Genomic DNA, 24,973 nt, shown 5'->3' with positions numbered 1-24,973 from the left:
TTTTCCCTCTCGCGAACTGATGAACAGCACCGTCTACCGACTTATGGTGACGTTTCCTGTTGTGGGTTCCTGTGCGATTCACATTCCTTTAGATGTTACCTACCTCCCCTAAATGTTTGTACCAATATTTTTGAGACACCCTGTAGATTTGAAAATATTTCCATTTGGACTTCTTTTAGTTTTTGTTTTGACTATTTCTGCAAGCAAATGTTTTAAAAAATGAACTATATTAAAAATAAATCAAGAAACTGGCTGCAATAAGAGTCTCTCCACATGTTTAAAGCGGAGATGGGAGAAATCCCAGGTGCCGTCTGACACAAACATACATGTTTAAAGATATATTATGGTATACTCGTCTGATGTTGAGAAACTCGCTCAAGAAGTTCAGCAGAAAAAGTAACATTAAAAAAAAGGTAAAGTGCAGCCATTATCAACTCACTGCAGGATGGAAGCCTTCTCAACAATTCATGCTGAGGGAAAATGGACCATAATCTGCCACGCTTGTCCAGTGCGGGTTGGCAGATCGACCATATTCAGCAGTCAGGGGCTTGAACCCCGGTCTACTCAAAGAGCGTGTGCTACTGCACTTCCACTCCTGACCACGCGGCTACAAACAGTCCTACAACGGCTACAACGAGACACTCCTTAACTCGTACCTAATTGGATGTTTGTTACGTTTTTTTCAGTATTAATAAATATTTCAAAATACAGTAGAGTAGTAGTATTAGTAGTGGCATGTGATGCAAGAAAGCAAGTGTGAGCTTATGCAGCATCAGCAAAAAAAAAAAAAAAAAAATTGCACCATTCCCTCCAAATGCCTGTCCAGTTCCTCCTTACATTTATTCAGCCTATCAACTTCCACAATGACAGATGAAGTTTGTTCCAGCAATTAACCACCCGCTGGCTAAAGGCAAATTTCCACACATCTATTCTACATCTGTCCTTTCTTAATTTGAATTTGTCTCCTTAGGTTCGTAATCTGAACAAGTGGAAGGATCCCATCAGAATTCAGCGTGCTCAACCCATTCAAGGCCTTATACACCTCAATCAGATCACCGCACAGGTGCCTAGTCTCCAGCCACTGCAATTTGCAGAACTTAAGCCTCTCTTGGTAAGAGGATCCCTTCATTCCCCTCACCAATCTTGTTGCCCTTCTCTGTACATGCTCAAGCAAATCTACATCCTTCTTAAAAATGAGGCCTGCAGACCTGTACGCAGTACTCAAGGCGTGGCCTGACCATTGCCTTATACAGAGGGACAGTCACCTCCTTTTCGGCCCCGGGTGCCAAGCGAATTCGAGGTCAAGCGTTCAAAGTGCGAATATATAGTGATCTTTCCCAGTGATAAAAGTTCATTTTAAGTTATATCGTTTTTTACTGGAAGTTCATTAATAATTCAGTTCTATACTTGATAAATCACAAGTAAGAACAAGGAAGGAAGCTCACCTTTCTTTTTCATTACATATATTTACTCTATTTTACTAACCAACTAACTTATCTAACCGCTTGGCCTCCTTGCGGCACTGCTCCTGCCTCCCCGTGGCGGGGCCGGAAACTTGGGAGGGAAAGTCAACCTCCCAGGGCAAAAAGGAGCCTAACATGGACTACGACAATTACCCAGAGCTTGAGCAGCCTAGGCGCTCATCCAGTACCATCAACAATGCTGATCATGAAATTTCTCACGATGTAACAAAGTCTAAACGACTGCGTACAGACACAGACCAACAGGAATGCCCATCATTCCTTATCTTACATAGTCTGTCGGACAAATCTATGAGCACTCTCTCACCATTTCTTATACAAAAATGTTTGGAAAATGTGGCGGGCTCTCCCAAAATGGTGAGAAGACTAAGATCTGGAGACCTCTTGGTAGAAACAGTGAGTTGTGCACATTCTGAGAGACTGTTGAAGCTATCAATATTTGGCGGACTACCCATTCAAGTTACCCCTCATGCAACACTAAATACTTCCAAGGGAGTAATTGCAGAGTGGGATCTGATAAATGTAACAGAAGATGAACTGGCCCAAGAACTCAAACATCAGAAAGTGATACAAGCCAAACGCATCATGATCAGGAAAGATGGAGAACTTGTTCCCACCCGCAACATCATCCTGACATTCGGAACACCTATCTTGCCATCCAGTGTCAAAGCCGGCTATCTCAACTGCCGAGTACGACCCTTTATCCCGAATCCTATAAGATGCTATAAGTGCCAAAAATTTGGTCACGCACAAATGGCTTGTCGAGGAGATCCAGTCTGCCCAAACTGTGGGTCGAAAGAACATTCGCACACAGACTGTGACGCCAAAACACCGCACTGTCTGAACTGCAAAGGCGTGCATCCAGCCTACTCCAAGTCATGCGATCTATGGAAAACTGAAAAAAAAATCCAAAAGTACAGGTAGAACGAAAAGTCACATACCAAGAGGCAAGAAAACAAATTATGCTTAACGCACCTAAGAACACATATGCAGCAGCAATGCAAAAATACCAAACAACAGCAACACAAACTGAAGTATCAGTTCCCCCAACCATGTCGATTGCAGATTGGGCCCGATCTATACTGTCACCATCAGTGAAACAGACCCCAAAAGAACAAAAGGTAGTAGATAGAGCCAACAACACCCCTGTCACAGTCCCACCAGCAACCCCACATAGACCATCAGATATTTCAAAGTCAAAAACGGACTCAGTTACAAATAGGAAGACAAACAATATCACTTCAGAAAATATGGACACTGATAACAACACTGACCCAAATGAACCTATCCTAGATCTTCATGCAGAAGATGTCTTGGATACCGGACGCCCAACCTTTCCAAGAAAAGAGAAAATGAAACTCGATCGCCACAAACAGCCTGGGAATAAAAAAGACTCAGAATCTTCCTCAAGTAACAAAACCAAATAATGCACCAAATCATACAGTGGAACTGTAGAGGAATTCGCAGTAACATTGATGATATTCACGAGTTAATTGATCGTTACCATCCCGTAGGCATTTGCCTACAAGAGACAAATTTAACATGTCATGTATCACTCTCAGTTAAGAATTATTCACTCTTTAGAAAAGACAGAACTGCTACAAATAATTCTCACGGAGGGGTAGCCATACTCATAGACTCACGAGTACCTTGCAGATTAATTCCTTTACAAACCTCCATCGAAGCTGTTGCAACACGTATTGTGATTGGTATTACTTTCACAATTGTTTCTATCTACCTTTCGCCCAATCACTCCTATACCATCCATGAACTGGAAGATCTTATTCAGCAGTTGCCAACCCCTATCTGTTTATTGGGTGACTTCAATGGACACCATCCATTGTGGGGTTCTCCCAATGCAGATAGACGAGGACAACTTATCGAACAGCTTGCTGACAGACAAAATCTGACTATACTAAATACTGGCTTGCCAACTTACATCCATCTCTCTACGGGTAAAACTTCTGCAATAGACCTTTCAATATGCTCTCCGATCCTCTTCCCTAGTATTGAGTGGACGGCCCTCGACAACCCGCTAAATAGTGATCACTTTCCGCTAATATGTAAGATTCAAACAGGACATTCCATAATTTCCCAAAACTATGTAAAATGGAAATTTCACAGAGCAGATTGGACAAAATTCACTTCCCGAGTGTCCTTTGATGAACAGATAATCGAAACCTGTCCTATTGACAGAGCTACTGACCACATCACGAGACAAATACTGGCTGCTGCACGCACTGCGATTCCACAATCACAGTCAACAACCCATAGAACCATAAACTACTAGTGGAACGAAGAGTGCAAAGGTGCAAAAAAAGAAAAAAACCGAGCATGGAATCTGTTTCGAAAATATCCCACCACCGCCAATCTTATAAACTACAAGAGACTCAGAGCAAAGGCCCGTCACATTAGGAAGAAAGCCAAAAGAGAATCTTGGATTCGATTTGCGAGCTCGATTAATAAAAATACTGATTCAAGAATAATATGGCGGAAAATAAAACAACTAAGTGGCAAAGTTCCCCGATTATCCTCCCCAATTCTCAACTGGAATGGACAGGATCTTTCTTCTCCTACAGATATAGCGAATGCCCTAGGGACTGTTTTTTCACAGTTATCTGCCTCAACAGCATATGATCTATCATTCCAGAAGATCAAAGTATTAGCTGAAAAGTCCAAACTGAACTTCAGACCCACGAGTAAATGTACTTTACCTTATAATCAGCCGCTTACAATGCTTGAACTTCAAGAAGCCATATCTAGCTCAAAACACAGTGCTTCAGGCCCCGACGGAATATACTACATAATGCTCCAACACTTAAATAAAGAATCGGTCTCTTCACTGCTCACTTTTTTCAATCGCATCTTTCTTGAACACTGTTTCCCCAGTTCCTGGCACCACTCCTATATAATAGCAATTCCGAAACCAGGAAAAGATCATTCCATTCCTGAAAACTATAGACCTATTTCTCTCACCAGCTGCTTAAGCAAAACCCTAGAAAAAATAATTCACCGTCGACTTACTTGGTTTCTCGACTCTAAAAATATAATTTCTGACAATCAATTTGGATTCAGGAAAAATCGATCAGCCCTGGATCTCATGGTCAAAGTGGAAACAAACATCAGGAATGCATTCATTCGAAATGAGCATCTCGTCATGGTATGCCTTGATGTAGAAAAAGCCTTCAACACCACATGGCGTTTTGGTATCCTAAGAGATCTGCATTCCCTTGACCTGAGAGGCCACTTACCGTACTTCATATTGAATTTCCTTCAGCACAGATCTTTTCAAGTCCGATACCGACAAGTTCTCTCTCAAACATATGTACAAGAAGAAGGGGTCCCACAAGGCTCTGTGCTCAGTGCCACCTTATTCGCAATAAGAATAAACCATATTACTAAATATATGCCCAGCACTGTGAATTCATACCTCTATGCCGATGATCTCACTTTTTCTTGCAGTTCTCAAAACATGACTTTCATTGAGCGGCAGCTCCAAATTTCAATTAATAATATTCAGTTATGGATGGCACAGAATGGGTATCGACTCTCTTGTTCAAAATCTAAAGTAGTTCACTTTTGTAACAAAAGGAAGATGCATCCAGATCCAGAAGTACACTTAACAAATCAGCCTATCTCAGTTGTGAGCAACATTCGTCTGCTTGGTCTGACTTTTGATAGTAAGTTGAACTTCATAGAGCACGTTAAACATCTAAAGACGTCTTGCCTGGAAAAAATGAACATACTCAGAGTCATTTCTTCTACATCATGGGGTGCAGATCGGTACACGTTACTGCATTTGTATAGAGCCCTAATCAGATCTCGCCTTGATTACGGTGCCCCGGTGTATGATTCTGCTAGGGAAAGCGTGCTAGCGCGACTTGCACCAATTCAACACTCTGCCCTGAGGATTTCTATAGGCACTTATAGAACTTCACCAGTTCAAAGTCTTTATATTGATGCTCATGAACTTCCTCTAACCCTCAGGAGAAAGATGTTAATTCTTAACTATACAACTAAAATCGCCGACCGGGCTAGCCTAGTGGGTAAAGTACCTGCCCGGCAACCCAAAGGTCGCGGGTTCGATTCCCGCCTCGGGCTTGGATCAAAGTACTGCAAAAACCTTGGGAGGTGCAATATGACCACAGAAGCTGATGCGCCAACAACTACCAAATCAAAAAAAAAAAAAAAAAAAACAACTAAAATCCAAAGTCTACCTACCCATCCCATTAGGCCAATACTTAACGACCCACAATTCACAACATTCTATAGAAATAAACCTAGAGCAATTCAGCCTTTTGCTCTCAGAGCTCAAGCATTATCAGAAACTTGGAATATAGAGCCCGATAAAGTTCTTCAAGATTTAAGCAGTACGGATCCCCCATGGAGGTCTATTAAACCACTCTGTGACAATTATTTTCTAAACTGGGGAAAACACTCTCTTGCAAATGTTAATATACAACAACTCCATATAGCCCATACACAAAATTATCTGCATTTTTCAAAAATATATACTGACGGATCAAAATCTGAGAGTGGAGTGGGTGCTTCAGCCATTTTCCCTCATAAAACCTCCGTACCACTTCCCAATGAATGCAGCAGCTATACAGCTGAATTATACGCCATCAAACTTGCAGTGGAAAATATCCTCCATCTGGCCATCCATAAAAGCATGATATATACGGACTCCCAGAGTGCGATTATAGCTTTACAGAACAAAGAACAATTCTTCTAAAACACATCCTTTAATAAAGCTCATAAAATCGAAACTGATGCATCTTCAAGAACTACAACGAGTGGCCATTTTCTGTTGGATCCCAGGCCATGCTGGGATACAAGGAAACGAATGTGCAGACTATGCCGCCAAACACCCATCCGACAGAGAATTATCACAGCATGACGTTCCATATATTGACTACAAAAGTAACATTCGAAGAATGTGTAAAGAACAATGGAGAATTCAATGGCAAGCCCAAACGCACAATAAACTCCGCCAAATAAAACCTGAACCGCAACCGTGGACCTCCAGTTTCCGTATAAACAGGAGAGAGGAAGTAATCTTAACCAGAGCGCGAATTGGCCACAGTCATCTTACTCACCTTTATCTCCTCACAGGTAATGATCCTCCACAATGCACACAGTGCAACTGTCCACTCACAATGAAGCATATTCTTATTGAGCGTACATTATACACCACTGCCCGCCAAGTCTCTTTTAGCTTTCTGCCAAACCTTAAAGAACCTTTGACACTCTCCCACATCATAGGTAACGACGCTAATCTGCTGGAGTTCTTTCACTTTATAAAAAAGATCGAATTATATGATCATTTTTGAGTAATACCATCAAAATCACCATGCATATGTAACATTCATAACGGTGATAGGTGCAATATGGCCTAAGTAGCCCTTGCACCAAAAAACCACAACAACAACAACAACCTCCTTTTCCCTTCTAGCAAAATTCCTATATATCATTGACAAAACCCCATGACCTGCCCTGTCAGCCTGTCTGCATTGCTCAGAAAACCTCATATCTGACTGCACAATTACTCCCAGGTCTTTTTCATTTTCTACCACCTTAAGTGTAGTTCCACACAGTTGGTACGTTTCTCTGGGGTTACTTCTACCCATATGCAGTTCTTTGCATTTGTCAAGGTTAAACTTCAGTTGCCACTTCTTAGCCCATCTGTCCAAATTATCTAGTCCTGATTATCTGAGCTAATGTGGACCAAGAACAGCTCGGATATGGTCAATCACTGAAAATTTTCGTATACTGACCTTGTGACAATGTTCCCCTTCACTCTAGGATCTCCCTCATTCCTGCCATTAAGGAAGTACATATACATACGTATGTATGTAATTGTGTTTATGGCAAAGGTAAAGAAAGCCCACATGACAAGTACAGCAATTTTCAGAGTGGTTTACCGGTGGAACTAGTTTGCCATGGCGGCATTTGTGTTGTTGCTCGCTTGGTAAACAGACGGTGGCTGTTATTGGTCAGGAGTTGAAATTGAAACCCATTGGGGGCTTGAACCAATCCCGAAGTGGAGGGGGTAACCTGACCTTTTTTCTATAGAATCATGGGCGGGCTAGAGGATAATTTGTTTATTATTACTGTATTTTTATTTTGTAATTTTTATTTTTATTTTTAAAGACACTCGCACGTGCAGAACATATTTTACAAGGCCAGAACTTTCCACTTGACTCCGTTTGTGATTTAATTAGTTTAAAATAATTATTGCACTTAAAACAGTACAGTTTCAGTCTTATTAATTTAGATTTCATCAAAAAATCAAGGAAGTTGAAGCAACATTTCATTTTTCCCCACAAATTTCTTCCAACTTTTAAGATTCATCGCTAATATTATCTATATGCCATTCTTTCCGAAACTAAATTATGCACCATTCTTTATTCATTAATACACGTCATAATGCCAACAAATGTTGTTATCTGTTCTGTTCATGCGCCAATCAGCACATTGTTTGTCATGCCTACCTGTCAATTTCAACTTCTACTACAGACCGATAACATCCACTGTCTGTTTACCGAGCAAGCAACGCTACAAGTGCGGTACGGCAAAGTATACTACTTTCATGACTAAACTTTGCCGAAATTTTCTGTATTTTTCGTGTGGCCTTTCTTTACCTTAGCCTGTGTTTATTTACTTACATAGTATTGTACTATACGGACAGTACCGTACAGTACATGTACTATATGATATCGGTGTGTAGATACACTATAGACAACTCTTAAGAAACTACAAAGTAGTTGTTATAGGCATCATTTGCTCTTTCTCATATGGTGCTCTGCCTTCACGACGAGTTGCCATGATATTGAACTACCTCGAATAAGTAACGCTTCACTAATAGAGAAGACTATTGTTACTTATTCTCAGTGAGTACCACCACCCAGACATGTTTCAAGGCTATTGGCCTATCATCAGTGGGTGGGCAGGTACCCTGGTATTGCAGACATGATGACCCAGTTGTGAAGATAATCACACAATATGAGAGATGCCAAAAGGTGTATATGACAATATTTAAAATAACTAAATGCACAAGGCATAATACATTAAGAGTTTAATATCTATATAATATCGGTGTGTAGATACATATATAAGTAACAATAGTCTTCTCTATTAGTGAAGCGTTACTTATTCGAGGTGGTGCAATATCATGGCAACTCGTCGTGAAGGCAGAGCACAATATGAGAAAGAGCAAATGATGTCTACAACAACTACTTTGTAGTTTCTTAAGAGTTGTCTATGGTGTATCTACACACCAATATTATATAGATATTAAACTCTTAATGTATTATGCCTTGTGCATTTAGTTGTTTTAAGTACATGTACTGTTCATGCATCATTGTGATTACAACATCAGGCTTTAGAAAAAAAGTCTTTCAAAGTCTTCTGTTTTAAAGAAGTTTCTCGCTTGTTTGCTGCAGTGCTTCTCAGAGTGGGTGTGCTTTCATTCTGATGTTCGATGTATCGCAGTGCAGTCTCAATTGTATTTAGGCCTTCAATATGTGAAATTTTTGAGCCTTCTCCTGGACACACATCTTCGTCTTCACTCTCTTGTTTCCCCTCACTCACTAAATTTATAATCATGTCAACGGTCATCTGTTGCTCATCCTCATTCATCCAATCTTGAATGTCTTCTGCTGTAATAGGTTCTGAATTTGGAAGACTTTTTACTAGCTCTATAAGCGGAAGATTATCTTCATCATCATCTTCTTTCTCGGTTTCACTGATAATTTTTTTTCCCTGACTTCACAAGAGTTGATGTTTTTACTTCTTTCCATGATTCTGCCAGCCAGTAAATGACATCTTTCACGTTTATGTTTTTAAGGCTTTCAGCAACAGTTCCACCATTTTCGAGATCTTCAGGAGTTGTTTTAAAAGTCGTCATTTGTAGTTCCATTTCAGTCTCCAGGACACTTTTATCTAGTGGCTGGATTAGAGATGTTATGTTAGGAAGCAAAAAAATAGTTTTTTAATGTCACCAGAGACTAGTTCAGTTTCATCTTGATGAGATGGTGCATTGTCCAGAAGCAACAATGCTTTTTCTGGGAGTTTCTTTTCTGCCAAAAATTTCTTTGTTGCAGGAACGAAGTCTTCATGGATCCATTTTTCAAACAAACATGAATGTATCCATGCATATGATTGGTTAGCATACTTACAAAGAAGACTTTCCACATGTTTGAAGGCTCTTGGTTTCTTAGCCTTTCCAATAAGTAGCAACTTATGGAGCATTTGAACATGCCAACACTGTCAGTCTCTCCTTACTACGTTTATACCTGGGCACTGCTTTTTTTCTTGTGATGTGAGCGTTTTGGTCGGAAGCATTCGATAATTTAAACCTGTTTTGTCACAGTTGTAAACTTGATCCAGACTTAAACCTTCCTCCTCTATGACTTCTGCCAACTTTTTGGTAAAAGACTGCACTTCTTCCTGACAAGCAGATACTTTTTCCCCAGTGATGTTCAGCTGTCTTACTCCATACCTCATTTTCCATCTATCTAACCATCCCACGCTAGCTGTAAATTCTTCATCACCATCACGAAAATTTTTCTGAAATTGTAGAGCCTTTGCTTGTAGAATTGGTTCAGATATCGGGCTTCCTTTCTGTCTCATTTGCGTGAACCACAAAAAAGTGATTCAGATGTTTGTTCAAACTCTCCCTTTTTCATTGTTTTTCTTCTCATGTGCTCATCACTTTTCTCAGATGATCTTTGTGAACACCATTTTTCAATGTTCTGTCGATTTCTCACCCAATCTCCTACAGCCACTTCACCTACACCTAGCTCTCTAGTCAGCTTTTTAATTGTTTCGCCCTTGTCTACTCGAACTTAGACTCTAATGAAACTACGACACGTTTCTGTTTTACACTCGTCATACATAAAATAAAAATAAAGAAGCCACGCAGAACCAATAAACTAGTGGTAGGCCTGATGTAGCTGAGTGAGTGGTCAGGAGCGAGAGTGCATAGCATGCGTTCCTTGAGTGGACTGGGGTTCAAGCCCATGACTACTAAATACGATAAATATTTGTATTGACAATTTATTGTAAACTTTACTGACTTGGTTGTCATGCAGGAGTATAAACAGAAAATTTAATTTTTTTTTAGTCACAAGTAAAATCACCTGAACGAGATGTCAAACTGAACCCGACAGATAAAACTGTTGAAGTTTCGTGTTGAGTGGGTGGAGGGGCGTGGAGGGAGATGTGTCATCGAAATTCCGTGAATCAGCACAGTCTGTTCTCATCATACATACATACGTATGAACACAATTCTTTAAGGCATCACTTAGCCTTTATGTAAAAATTGAGCTAAGAGCTAGCTTGGATAACATGGAACCTCAGAAAATCGGATCTACTGTATATATATTTTTTAATAAAACACCTTCCCACTCTATTCCATTTCTTAAACCCCCCTAGCTTGAGCTAGGGGGGAATTTAAGTGACTCTTCGGATTCTCTTTTTTTTTAATTAGATCAAAAATGGCTCTTCACACAGAAAAGGTTGTCGACCCCTGACCTGTGTATATAAATCTAATTCATTTCACATGTAATTGTCTTATTAACATAATTGTTATTTGGTATTCTTATTATATTAACATTTTGTCCTATTAATTGTTATGTGTTATTTATAAATGCATCATTCAGATTGTAAATCCCTGGCATTCCTGAACCATGAAGAGATTTGTGTGTAGTTTCTCGTACCACAGTAAAGAATATATAACTGTAATTAAATATGACATTGTACTGTATAATTTGAGAATAATAATGCAGTTAAGATTACTATATATGGGACCCTCTTTGATGTGTATTACAAAAAGGAAAGAGGAAATTACCAAAGGGGGGAAATGGAATGGATCTGATAGAAATCGTGTCATTCTTAAAGGACCTAAATAATTTGAAAACAGTTTGCTAACCCATAATTTCTCTCTCCAAGGACACTTAAATCAATGATCCCTGCTCTGGAAGCAAACTTAACAGTCTCCTTCAGAAAACCAAACCAAACTACCTCTAGAACATTAGAGAGTACTGCTGGATATTGTGAAGAGGCCCAATGAATTAAGAATCTTATCCAGCTGAAATCAGGTTGATTGTAATAAATCAACAACTATTTCAAGGCAGTAAAAATAATCAGCATCAGATAATAAAAGCCCTGAAAGATTCCTAAAACTCTCAGATAAAGTATTGCAAGTTAAGCAAAATAAATTACAGAGAAAATGAAAATAAAAGGAAGAGAGAAATGAACAAAGAACTAATCTCTTCAGGTGAAGATCATGGGCGTTGATGACTACTTGAGGCAGATTAAATTGATTCAAGTGGTCAAGTGGCCTTATGCTATGACCATAACTAGGAAAGAAATAATCTCCAACAAACCATCTAAGAAATAAGCAACTAACCAAAGAGAATCAAAATAAAGGGAATAGTGAGTTATAAATTATATATATAGCTGATCAACTGTGTCCTGTTCTGGATCACCCAAGAAGTAGAAGGTCCCAGATTCTAAAAACTCATATTGAAAGGGTACAGGACACAGTTGATCAGCTGACAGCAAGTAGTCAATATTGGATAGTTAGTGTGCAAATCACATGTTCCAACACATTGGGATTGCCAAATGTCTGATCTACAGATTACCTTTCCTTGGTACCCACAAGATCAGTAGCTGCATTGCTGGCTTTTCAGAAACTGTATGACTTCACTGATTGTATGGTCTCAAAAGTTGCTGATAACAAGGGTGCTTAATATTTTCTGGTCAGATGAGGCACATTTTGCATTAAATGGTGCTGTCAACAACAAAAAATGCTGTAGATTATCCGCATTCAGATTCCCTTACACAGCCCATACATAAGGCTGAGGATACAGATGCACACACTGACAGGTACATGTTATCTGTGCCTCTTACAAGACTTGTTAAGCTATATCTGGAAGAATATAGTGTCCTGAATAAAGTGGCCTTCATGCATAATGGTGCAACTCCTTGAATTATAATGCTTGCCAAAGACTTTTTCTCCTTATTTAGCCACATTCAAATTGTCAGCTATCAATATATTTAATATCCCTAGTGATGGGGATGCTTAAAATGGATTGGAAGTAAAGACATATGGGCTTTGGAAGATATCTGAATGCAAGGGTGTACTGTGACAAATCACTTATACACAAATCATTAAATATAGTATATTTAATTCAGTGTGAACAAGAGTGTAATGCATGTTACACTACAGTCATTGCAGCATTAGCACTACAGTTAAATATGGCACCTAAAATATATCTAATATCAGAGCCTATTATCACCAAGCTATCTTACATACATGATACCATACAACTGAACTCAGCTAACACATCCAAACCACTCATCCTCAACTGAAAATTGAATCAGCAATAATACTAATCAAATTACCTTCCAGTTATAAATTAACCACTTTTGAAGCACTTGCAATAGAATGGTTCAAACAAAGCATGCGGTTTTTAGTTCTTAATGCTAAACTCCATAAAATATTTTTGGCAGTATGGAATTTGAATAGCATGAAATTTCCAATGTGCATGATCGAATTGCACCACAGGAATTAGAAACACATAAACTCTCCTTCCTTCCTTATCAATATGAACCAACTGACAATGATTCTGAAGTTCCCCATTCAGTCTCTTTGGTCAACAGTGATTTTATAGGGTGGCCACTGAAAGACTGAAGGGTTTGAAAAAGTCATAACTTGTTCATTTTTAATCTTTTTTATTTTCTTATTTTACAGGTTATAGAGCATCCCTTGGAGATTAAAATGTGGCCACTGAAAAACTGACCACCCTTTCAGAATCTTCTGAAGCGATGTTCTGGCGATGCCTAGGTAAGCAGAGCGACGACGAGTAGAGGCAGATGGATCCTCAAGGACACTCTGCCGTACAGCTTCCACCGCTGCATCAGTGGGCACAGTGCACTTAGGACCTCTTACCAGAAGATCGCCAACTGATCCAGTTCTTTCAAACCAGGCGATTAGGTTCCGAATCATGTTATCGCTAGGAGGACTTTAAAATGTTGCCGGTATTTTCTCTGAGTTTCAATAATTGATCTTTCACTGGAATAGAAAAACCCAACAAGTTTTACTCGTTGCTGGACGTCATACATAGCCATTTTAATTTCCAAGGGATGCTCTATAACCTGTAAAAAAAAGAAAATAAAAAAGATTAAAAATAAACAAGTTATGACTTTTTCAAACCCTTCAGTCTTTCAGTGGCCACCCTGTATATAGTGAAATCCAGATGACAAGCATTAAGAAAGGGGCACTTTCCTCTATGCAATTTAATTTTAACCAGTTTTTTTAATATCCACACTTCTTTTTTTAAAATTAATCTCATCCATTAACACAAACAATTGGGAGGTAAGTTCCAATATTTTAGGTTTCCGATCTTTTTATTGACAAGATCACAATTAAATGTCTCATTTCAGCTATTCTGCTTTGGCTGAGTAATATAATATAAAATGTAACAATAATATTTTGTCTTCAGTGTAAAGATAAAATATTATCAAGTAGGAATTAAGTAGGAATTAATGAGCTTTATTTTCTTATAATTGTGATATTTAAAGTATTTTCATGAACAATATATGTTCAGTATGTGATCACTTAATGGTTAATACTTGATTTCTGTTTTCAGTCAAAAGGCTATTTTCCTGAAGTTTTGATCAATTATTTCAGCTCATTTGGAGGTGGATTTGGTAACCAGAGTACTGCCAAGATACTGAGCCTAGAAGAATTAGCCAGTAAGGTATGCATCTTTTACTGATGTTTATCACATTTTGCATATACAGTAAACCCCCGTTATTCGCGGTATCTGTATTCGCGGTTTCGCGTATTCGCGGTCGCTGATTTAATATAAAATGAAACCTAAAAAAATTTTAAAGCGCCGTGAACATTTTCGCCATAAAAAACCTGGGCGTCGCTAAAATTATCTTTCCCGGTCAAAACAGCGCTCAGTTGAGAAGGGTGACAAAATCGCGAGTGTGGATGTTTCTCGCTAATCCTTGTTCAGTACGTGTTATGCGCTTGTCATGGAAGGTTTTGTTGTTTGCTTTTAATTTATATGCTTATAAATTTATCAATTTATAAATTGATATGCTTACAAAAGTGATAAATCTACCGTTTTGCAGTGTAAAACAGACTTTTTCGAGTGTGTTAATGGAAGAAAGTGACTTTATTTGGACAAGTTCTTTCTAACCCATACAAAAATATGGCTATGAATAACAAGGGAAATGTGAAAAGATCAAAGAAGGTGATGACATTAGCGAATAAAATTGAGCTATTAGACAAAATTTCTAATGGTGAAAGTGTCTCCTCACTGGCAAAACATTATAAAATCAATGAGTCAACGGTACGATCAATCAAAAAATCGGAAGAAAAAATCCGCCGTAGTGTCCGTGAAAACGCACTAATTGCTTCAAAAATTTGCTCTGTAACTCGTGATGTTAAATTAGAAAAAATGGAAAAATCTTCTATCTGTAGATTTAAAATCTACGGATAGAAGACCGAACCCAAAATAAAATTCCGTTAAGTTCACTCATCATTCGTGAAAAAGCAAAACTCCTTTATCAACACTTTAGAGAAATTGGTGATAGCACTGGCGGGATAAGTTTTTTAGCTAGCAAAGACGCTGGTTTGAAAGATTTGTTTGAAATTTCTAATAAATATTACATTTAATATTAAATTGTTTCTTATTTTCATTTCGATGCCATATGCTTGCATTTCACTATGTACTGTCTATGTACATAGTCATATTATGAAGGTACTTATAATACATACATAGACAAAACTTTAGACTAGTTTTTCTTATATATTTCATACTTTGGAACGGAACCCCTTTATTACTATGGGAGCCATAACTCGGTATTCGCGTTTTCGGTATTCGCGGCATTTCTCAGGAACGTAACCCCCGCGAATAGCGGGGGTTTACTGTATTAGAAAATGTTATTAAACTATATTATGAATAATTTATGGTTTCAGTAATAGTATTAGACAGTGCAAGGAAGCCACAGGCCTTTGCTGAACTGGTAGAAAAAAAGAAAAAGAAAAGAAAAAAAAAAACTCAACCAAGCAGATAAGAAAACACATAATTTGCTTCCCTCCTCACACAAGTATCCAGTAGACCTTTGAATTTATTCAAACTGTCAGCAACTATCTGCAAGGGTAACTTGTTCCAACTATCAATGACTTGCTGGCTAAAAGAAAACTTCATACAGTCTAATCTAAACCTCAAGCCCTGAAATTTGAATTTATGACCCCTAGTTCTGGAATTGTTTAGAACTCTGTATAGTGTTAATTATAATGCAGCTCTGGGGGTTTCACCTTCATTCATTTTACTAATCCCTCTTCATCCCATTTTACTAATCCTGCTTTATAAACCTCAATCAGCTCACCTCTGAGGTGCCTGGTTGCCAAACCCTGTTAAAAAAAAAAAAAAAAAAAAAATGGTAAACTGTAGCCATTATCAATCCACTGCAGGGTTTAAGCCCCCTTAACGGTTCGTGTTGAGGGAAATGGACTGTAATTTGCCATGCTGAACCAGTGCAGGTTGCCAGATCGACCGTATTTAGTAGTCATGGGCTTGAATCCCGGTCTACTCAAACAGCGTGTGCTACTGCACTCACGCTCCTGACCACTCAACTACAGAGGATCTGTAGCCTACATAATCAGAGTCTTTCCTCATACGGTCATTCTTCTGCTGATATCACCATTCCAGTTGCCCATCTTTGAATCCTTTCAAGAAGCACAGCCTTTTTTCAGACGAGGTCTCCATACTTAAACACAGTATTCCAAATGTGGTCTTACAATTGCCTTATACAGTGGGATTTTGACGTCCTTATCTGAGATGAGAAGTGTTTGAATCAACCGATAACTGAGATTCTGTCAGAAAAAGTACATGGGGTTTGGCAGACTGCAAGTGGAAATGGACATCGTTGAGATTAGAATTGAGACCACGTATATTTATGAAATGAATTAGGAAGTGCTTGGGAGGTTTAGATCTTTTTGCAGATAAGCTTGCTCTATTAGTTTGACAATTCATGGTGTATTCAATAGTAAGAAAAAGTGGGTGGGACATGCTGTATGAAGTAATGATATTTTTGGATGTGGCGTACACACGGTAAGAATATACCCAGATCCTTGACACGTGGCCTCGACAATGCTCCCCGCATACACACTACTCGGACTCCCTCCACTCACTATCTGGCAGAGTAGAGGTAGCAAGATTATACACTAGCCGATCCGGAAGCCTCCTAGAGAGTTACCAATAGGTTCGGTCCGGTGTACTAACTGGCGGCCGGCATGCGACCACCGTTTTAGAGCTGTACCCTCGAAATGTAAGGAATATTGGATCTCGCCACGATGTTCATCATAACCTCAAAAGTCATCAATCATACTGCATGATGGAAGAGATGGGGAAGGGTTGACCGGAACTTAGCTCTAGAGACTAAACATGGGTTCCACCACTTCAAGCCTCCAATAAGCAAAGTGGTGGTATTGTGCCGGTTGATGAGAGTCATCTACCACCCAGTACTGCCTAGTAACATAGAGGGGGCGGCATTCCTCCATGTGGTGTGGGTGCCACACCTCGACCCCTGCTTACGTTGGTTCACACCTGGGTGGTCACCCACCATGTACTTGTGCATGGAGGTTATACCCAGGATTATTAACAGTTCCACCATCGTGAAGGTGCAAGCAGAGGATTTGGCTGTCACAGACCATCCAGACTTCTCCGAAATTGTGTCCACTTGACTTGAGTGTCACCCGAATACCAATTCCATCAGCGTTTTAGACTCCCAGGTAGCAAGTACAGCTTGTCTGGCATATCTGAGAGAATGTCTGGGACAACCTCAAGGACCATGTTGCCATGCGTTTTGCCAAGAGCCATAGTTGATAATGTAGAGTAACTTGCTAATATGAGACGCCTAACTGTAATTCAAAAACGAGAGCCAATCGACAAATTTTAATGTGATTTTCGTATTCAGCAGCATAAAATTAGTCATGATTAGGTATTTTTTTTTCATAGCATTTTACGTGTTGACCAGTGTTATTAGTCAATCAATCTTTTAGTAATTAATTGGTAAAAAGGTAATTAGTTATTTACTTTTCACTTCTATTAATCACAAAAAAAATAAAAATTCACGTAATTTAAGAAATAAAAATCGAACACCTCTGAAACATAATATATTGCATACATTAACTAACTTGTTTTGTGTTAATGGTGGCCAGGAAATCTTGCACACTAGTCTACAATTTTAAATCTGAATTGATACTTTATTTAGCAAAACTGCTGCTCTGCTGTTTGGCAATCATTTTTTTTTTTTTATCTAATTCTTTGCTTTATTTATTGAATGTATATATATTACTGGCAAAGTATGAAATAAACTTTTTTTCTTTCATGGATTGTGCAGTTGTTCTGTGCAGTCTCTCTCTCTCTCTCTCTCTCTCTCTCTCTCTCTGTTATAATGCACATTTCTTCATCTAATTCATTGCTTTATTTATTCAATGTATATATTACTGGCAAAGTATGAAATAAACTTTTTTTCATGGATTTTGCAGTCATTCTATGCAGTCTCTCTCTCTCTAGGTAAAGTGCGAAAAAACTAAGTAATATTTGACAGGTGCTCTCAAATTATTTCCAAAATGAGCATTTGCAACCTTTATACAACAGGTTTGGTAAACACGACAATTATGGCCAAAATGTTATTAGAAGCCCTCAATTTGCTTCAGTTTATCATTATAAACAGAAAACAAAATGAAAAGTTCACCAGGTGCAAACTAATATTTACTTCACCTGCCTCAGGTCCTGATGACAGCAGCACACTGTCAAGGAATTGACAAAATCAATTTCTGAAGATAATCAACTGATAGTTTGTGGTTCCAAACACGAATTATGGCTTCCTGAAGTTTACGAAGGGTCTTTGGTTTCTTTCTGGCAAATGCAGATTCCACATGATGCCAACAGTTCTCTATAGGATTCAGGTCCTGCTGGGCTGTTTCCTGGCCAGCTAAGAGTTGTAATGGACCATCCTTCCAACCATTTTTTCACCTGTAACAAATGTAAACACATTACTGTCGACCCTCTAATGCAGAAATGAAGCTAAAGTAACTGCAGAAGTGCCTATTTACACTTTTCGCCCGATGACAAGGAGCAGTGTTGTCCTGCAAGGTGCAGTTACTTGGCAGGTTGAAATGGTTTCTAATGGTTGGCAGCAATTTGCCTTCCATATAACCATTGGCATTTACGGAACCTTTTATAAACTGCAGGTGATCTACTCCGCGATATGAAATGCACCCCCATATCATTTGGCTGGTAGGGAATTTCACTGTAGACACCATATAGTCTGGATGGCATTCTTCACCACGTCTATGGCGAATCGTTTGTCTCCCATCAGAGCCATGCAGGAAGTCAATTATTTTCTCATCTGAGAAAAAAACTGACATCCACTGCTCGGGGGATCCATTTGACATGCTCCCTACACCAAATTAATCGAGCCTTTCATTTTTTTGTGTGAGGAGGGGATTCTTCTTAGGATGGTGGGCTACAAGTCCATTTCTAAAGAGACATCTTCTGACTGTTACTGCATTTGCTGCCAATTTTGTTTGTTCTTCCCATTCTCTTTTCAGCTCAGACAAAGAAGCCTTACGGTTTTTAAGGCATAAGCGCTTCAAACCGCGGTCCTATTTTGGCATAAAGACATGTTTGTGTCCAGTTCCTTTTTTCCTATCAGCAGAACCAGTATTCTTGAGTTTAGAAAGAAATCTACTCACTGTTGACTGATTACAAGACACTATAAGCAATATGATGGGAAGGACATCCTTTCTCACGTAAAGCGAAAATAGCACTCTTTCTTTGTGGCATCAACTGCACATAACTCTCCATCCTGACACAAGCAAGGAATGACTGCAACTCTTGCACAGCATGCTTATATAAAGCTGAAAGTAACAGCTGATGCAATATTATGTCATCGCCAACAGTAACAGCTGATGCAATCTGTCAGAAATATTGCCATATTCTTACGTAAGTCGGACGACAATTACAATTTTAAGATGCGATGCACTTTCTTTGAACACCAGTGTAATTATAAATGGGTATTAAGCTATCTTACTGCATTTGCAATAATACTGATAGCTGGAATCCTGTGGATTTTTACGTTATTATAGTGAAATGTGTTTCCCTTCTGTGAAATCTTCAATCATATGAAAATCATAAATAAATTTTCAGAATCTTCTCTTCATTCCTATTTTTTAAGCTTCATAAATTTGTCTCACTTGTGCAATTTATGCATCCCATGTTCATTGTTAATGATTGCTTATCTTTTTTTTTTTTCTTTTACTGTTTTAAATTTCACAATCCAAAAAAAAATAGTGAAGAAATATCAATTAAGTAAAACATATCTTATCAAGGTAAAAGTGCTATATTTACAGTAATTTTTATTTATTTATTAAAAATTTAAGATATTTTAAACCTGTGTTAGCAAATTTTATTGGGTTTTTAACTTTTTTTACTGTTTATTTACCAGACTGAACATTTTTTTTTTTATGAGTGCTCTGCCTCTATCCCTATTTTTCCCATAAGTGCTGTTACTTTTAATGCATGAAATACCATAATGTGCAGATTTTTAGGAACACATGTACCATGTTGTAGCAGAAATGACTGTACTCTAAAGTGAATCATAGTTCTCAGCTTTTGTATAAGCTTGCTTTCTTGCATCATATGCCTCTACTAATGCTAATATTATATCCAACAGCACATCCCACTCCCATAAAATATTAATTTTAACAGCAAAATATGAGAAGAATACTATTCCACACCCATATGCCACGAAGTCAGGAACTATGATTCACTTATGTAACTAAATGAAATAATAAATAATTAAATTATTTATAAATTAAAATTAACTTAGTTAATATCTGATTTTAATGAGCTTGATTATATTTTGCTTTTTCTTTCTGTTTAGTTTAGTTTGGATGAGGCAAATCGCTATCCTTCTCAAATAGATTTTGCAAAACTTGAAAATTATAATCAACTGCATATAAAGAACCTGTTGCAAAACAAACAAGGAAAAGAAAAACTTACTGGAGATATCAAAAAATATATTTTTTCAAATTTTAATATGAGGTAAGCAGTTTCTTAACACGCTAAGAAATAACATACCAAGAAATTATTGAAAAATTACATGTTACAAATTGCATTTTTTTTTTTACTTCATTTTAAACTTTGTTATTGGTCAGTATTTATTTATGTTTGAGATCAGCAATGTATTCTGAGACTCCTCTTCATTTTTTTGAGAAAATAACACTACACTGCATATGTGTTTCTGTCTTTACTGCCTGGGAACTATATTGCCCCTCCCATTGACATGGGAGGGGAAATATAGTTCCCAGGCAGTAAAGAGTTTGGACTTAAGCTGTCTAGAAATGGCTATGTTTATCCATGAGCCAATCTAAAGTAACCAATGTCATTTTTAATTAAATAACATCACTCAGTAGGTGGATCTATCATTCGTTAAAAAACTCAAGGCCATTTGACCAGTTTTGGACCTGTTTGGGTCACTCATTAGAAAACAGGTAGCCTCAATTAAGTGAACTTTGTGTCAAATAGTGAATACACGTATCAAATTTAAATGAGTAGCCAAAACTGGACCCAGTGCAGCAATCAAGTAAGGAGGCAGTGTATTATTTTATGACACATCCTACTAATAGGGGTTTATTACACACATATGAAAGATAAGTATTGATTTTTAGTTTTCTCTTGAACCACTTAGCAACTTGTTTAAATATACCTTGTCACCTATTTTCTTCTATTCTTTTGTTTCAGTTATAAATTTATATCTTGTTTTGATAAAACATTCAGAATAATTATAATAAAATAATATTTTTTATTTTTTTTTTGTCACATATTTTCTTCTATTCTTAAATTTCATTTCCTGTATTTCACTGTTATAGTCAGTTTTACTAATAAATTTACTAAATATCTCTGCAAAATTTCAGGATCTTATTACTGAGTGTTCTCTTCCATTATTATATACTTCAGAGAAGAAAAATGTATGGGATGCATATAAAGTATCAGGTAACACAGAAGCCTGTGACAGATATAAGCTAGTCTGTAATCAAGTGACAAAGGAGGTTAGGCAGGCGAAGGCAGATTATGAGAAATCCTTGTCAAAGGATGCAAAGAAAAACAGCAAAGAGTTCTTTACTTATGTAAACTCTAGGAGGAAAGGGATGAATCAGATTGGACCACTTAACATAGATGGGTCGACTATTGATGATCATGCTCAGGTAGCTGATAAACTGAATGAGTATTTTGCATCTACATTCGTACACGAGGAGTTATTCAATGAGGGGAATTTTAATATAACTGGATGGGATCTATCCAGTTATATTAAAGGAGGCAGCAAAGGAAGTAAGCAAACCCTTAGCCATAATTATGAGAGCTTCCTGGACTCAGGGGAGGTCGCCATGGACTGGATATGTGCAAATGTATCACCAATTCACAAAGAGGATTCAAAAGGTGACACAACTAAATATAGACCTGTTAGTTTAACTTGTGTTCTGGGGGAAAGTAATGGAGTCATTGGTTAAAGAAGCATTGCAGGATCATCTAGACAAGAATGCATTAATAGTTAAGACACAGCATGGGTTTGTTAAAGGGAGGTCTTGTCTGACCAATTTGATTGGATACTATGATGTGGTCACAAAGGAACTGAAGAGGTATGGCATTAAGGGTAGGTTGCAACAATCGATAAAGGGATTGTTGAGTGGGAGATGACAGAGAGTGGTAAACAATGGATACTGCTCTTCGTGTACAAATGTTATTAGTGTAGTTCCACAGGATTCGGTGTTGCTCCCATTGTTGTTTTGTATATTTATCAACAATATTGATGAAGGTATATCAGGTTTTATGTGCAAATTTGCAGATGATACAAAGGTTGGCAGGGTTGATGACAGTAAAGACAGTATGCTACTCCAACTGGATCTAGATAAGTTGGGCAAATGGGCTGAGAAGTGGCAACTGAAGTTTGACATTGACAAATGCAAAGTACTGCATATGGGTAGGAATAACTGAAGAGAAACATACCAACTGCGTGTACTACACTCAGGGAATTGGAAAGCAAAAAAGACCTGGGAGTAATTGTGCAGTCAAATATGAAGTTCGCTGAGCAGTGCAGATGGGCTGCCAGGGCAGGTCATGGAGTCTTATCAATGATATATATAGGAATTTTGCTAGCAGGGACAAGGAGTGATTATCCCATTATACAAGGCAATGGTCAGGCCACACCTAGAGTACTATGTACAGGTCTGGAGGCCTCATTTTAGGAAGGATGTAGAGTTGCTGGAATGAGTACAGAGAAGGGCAACAAAATTAGTGATTGAAACAAAGGGTTGCTCTTACAAAGAAAGGCTTAAGTTCTGAAAATTGCAGTGCCTGGAGAGGAGGACCTGCGAGATGATCCGATTGAGGTGTATAAGGCCTTGAATGGGTTGAGCAAGTTGAATGCTGCAAACTTCAGTTGCTACTTCTCAGCCCATTTCCCAACTTATCTAGATCCAGTTGGTCGCATACTGTCTTTACTGTTGTTAACAACTCTGCCAACCTTTGTATCACCCACAAACTTGGACATTAAACCTGATATACCTTCATCAATAACATTTGATAAATACTGAAAACAACAATGGGCCCAATACCGAACCCTGGGGAACTCCACTAATAACAATTGTCCACGAAGAGCAGTGTCCATTTATTATCACTCTCTGTCGTCTCTCACTCTACCATCCTTTTATCCATTGTAGCAACTTACCCTTAATGCCATACCTTTCCAATTTGTACAGCAGTCTTCCATGTACAATGGTATCAAAAGCTTTCCTGAAATCCAAGTATATAATATAAAAATTATTTTTGGCATTCAGTTCCTTTGTGATCACATCATAGTATCCAATCAAATTGGTTAGACAAGACCTCTCTTTAACAAACCCATGCTGTGTCTTAAATATTACTGCAGTCTTGTCTAGATGATCCTGCAATGCTGCTTTAACCAATGACTCCATTACTTTCCCCCATTTTGCACATCTCCCGTCCATTGGGACCTCCCCTGAGTCCAAGGAAGCTCTCATAATTATGTCTAAGGGTTTGCTTACTTCCTTTGCTGCCTCCTTTAATATAACTGGATAGATCTCGTCCATCCTAGGTGTCTTTCTTATGTTTAATTTCAACAATTTCTCCTACACTTTGCTCTCATTTATTACAAAACTTTGCTCTGTTAGAGTTTGATAAATCTCTGGCATTCCCCTCCTTGAATAACTCATGCGAATGTAGATGCAAAATACTCATTAAGTTTATCAGCTACCTGAGCATGTTCATCAATAGTCAATCCGTCTATGTTAAAGGCGCCTCCGTAGCCAGGTGGGCAGGAGCAGCAGTGCGTAGCACACGCTTCTTGATTAGACCGGGGTTCGAGCCCATGACCACCAAATACGGAGGATGCGAAAAGTTCAGGGAATGACCACCGCATATCCCCGTAGCAATATGGCCTTAATTGCTAATGCTCCTAAAAACCAACAACAACAACATCTATGTTAAGTGGTCCAAATTGACTCATCCCTTTCCTTCTAGAGTTCACATAAGTAAAGAAGTGCTGTTTTTCTTTTCATCCTTTGCCAAAAATTTCTCATAATCTGCCTTCACTTGCCTAACCTCCTTTGTGACTTGATTACAGACTATTTTATATCTGCCATAGGCTTCTGTGTCACCTGATAATCTATATGCATCCCAGACATTTTTCTTCTCTGCCACAAGTTGAGGTCATTAATTCATCCAACATCCATTTAGGCCTAAACTTTGAACAGTATTTCTTAGTTGGTATGAAAGCCTAGTAGCCTCCAAAATTAAGTCCCTGAAGGCTTCTCATTTAGAATTCAATGTTGGAAACGTCATCCGTTGATCCCACTGTATGGAATTTAAAAACTCTGAGACCCCTGTAGTCACCTTTATGAAAGCCAAAGCCCTTCCCTTTACCCTTGGTAGTTATATCTTGAAGTAAATCCCACATCAGTACATTATGATCACTGTCACCCAGTGATTCCTTTATCTGCAAATATTAATGCATGAATAATCTCTGCTGATTATCAGATCAAGAGTATTACTCCCTCTAGTTGCCTCCCGAATATGCTGATGTAGAAAACAATCATCCAATAAATCCACAAAAGCCTTGCTAGTGTGTGAGTGACCAACCCACAAATTCCAGTCAATATCTGGGATATTAAAATCCCCCATTATAAGATACTCTGATTTACTGGCCTAGTCTATTTCTCTGTACAATTGCTCATTATACTCATCAGATTCATCAGGCCTATAACACACCCCTACTCTCATTTTTCCTTTCCCAGTGCTTATATCACACCAAATCTGTTGGATGCACTTCCTTAGATTTTATGTGTTTCTTAACTAACAGTATAATCCCTCCTTTAG

General features: G+C 38.2%; 1 protein-coding gene across 3 annotated transcripts in view; it reads left to right on the top strand.

Moving 5' to 3' along the window:
- GluRS-m (putative glutamate--tRNA ligase, mitochondrial) overlaps positions 1-24,973 on the top strand; it is a 193,548-nt gene that overhangs the window by 107,318 nt on the left and 61,257 nt on the right. For 2 of the 3 annotated variants that reach the window (XM_090387440.1, XM_090387442.1), the window contains 2 exons: positions 14,141-14,251; positions 20,463-20,623. In XM_090387440.1, coding sequence (XP_090243566.1) covers positions 14,141-14,251; positions 20,463-20,623 — 272 coding nt within the window. The remainder of the gene's footprint in view (positions 1-14,140; positions 14,252-20,462; positions 20,624-24,973) is intronic. The other variant, XM_090387441.1, reaches the window with a different exon arrangement.

Source organism: Mastigoproctus giganteus, chromosome 13, assembly GCF_048544385.1.
Source record: "Mastigoproctus giganteus isolate SK-2022 chromosome 13, ASM4854438v1, whole genome shotgun sequence".
NCBI lineage: Eukaryota > Metazoa > Arthropoda > Arachnida > Uropygi > Thelyphonidae > Mastigoproctus > Mastigoproctus giganteus.
The sequence above is the reverse complement of the archived record's forward strand: the minus strand, read 5'-3'. Positions and strand labels throughout refer to the sequence as shown.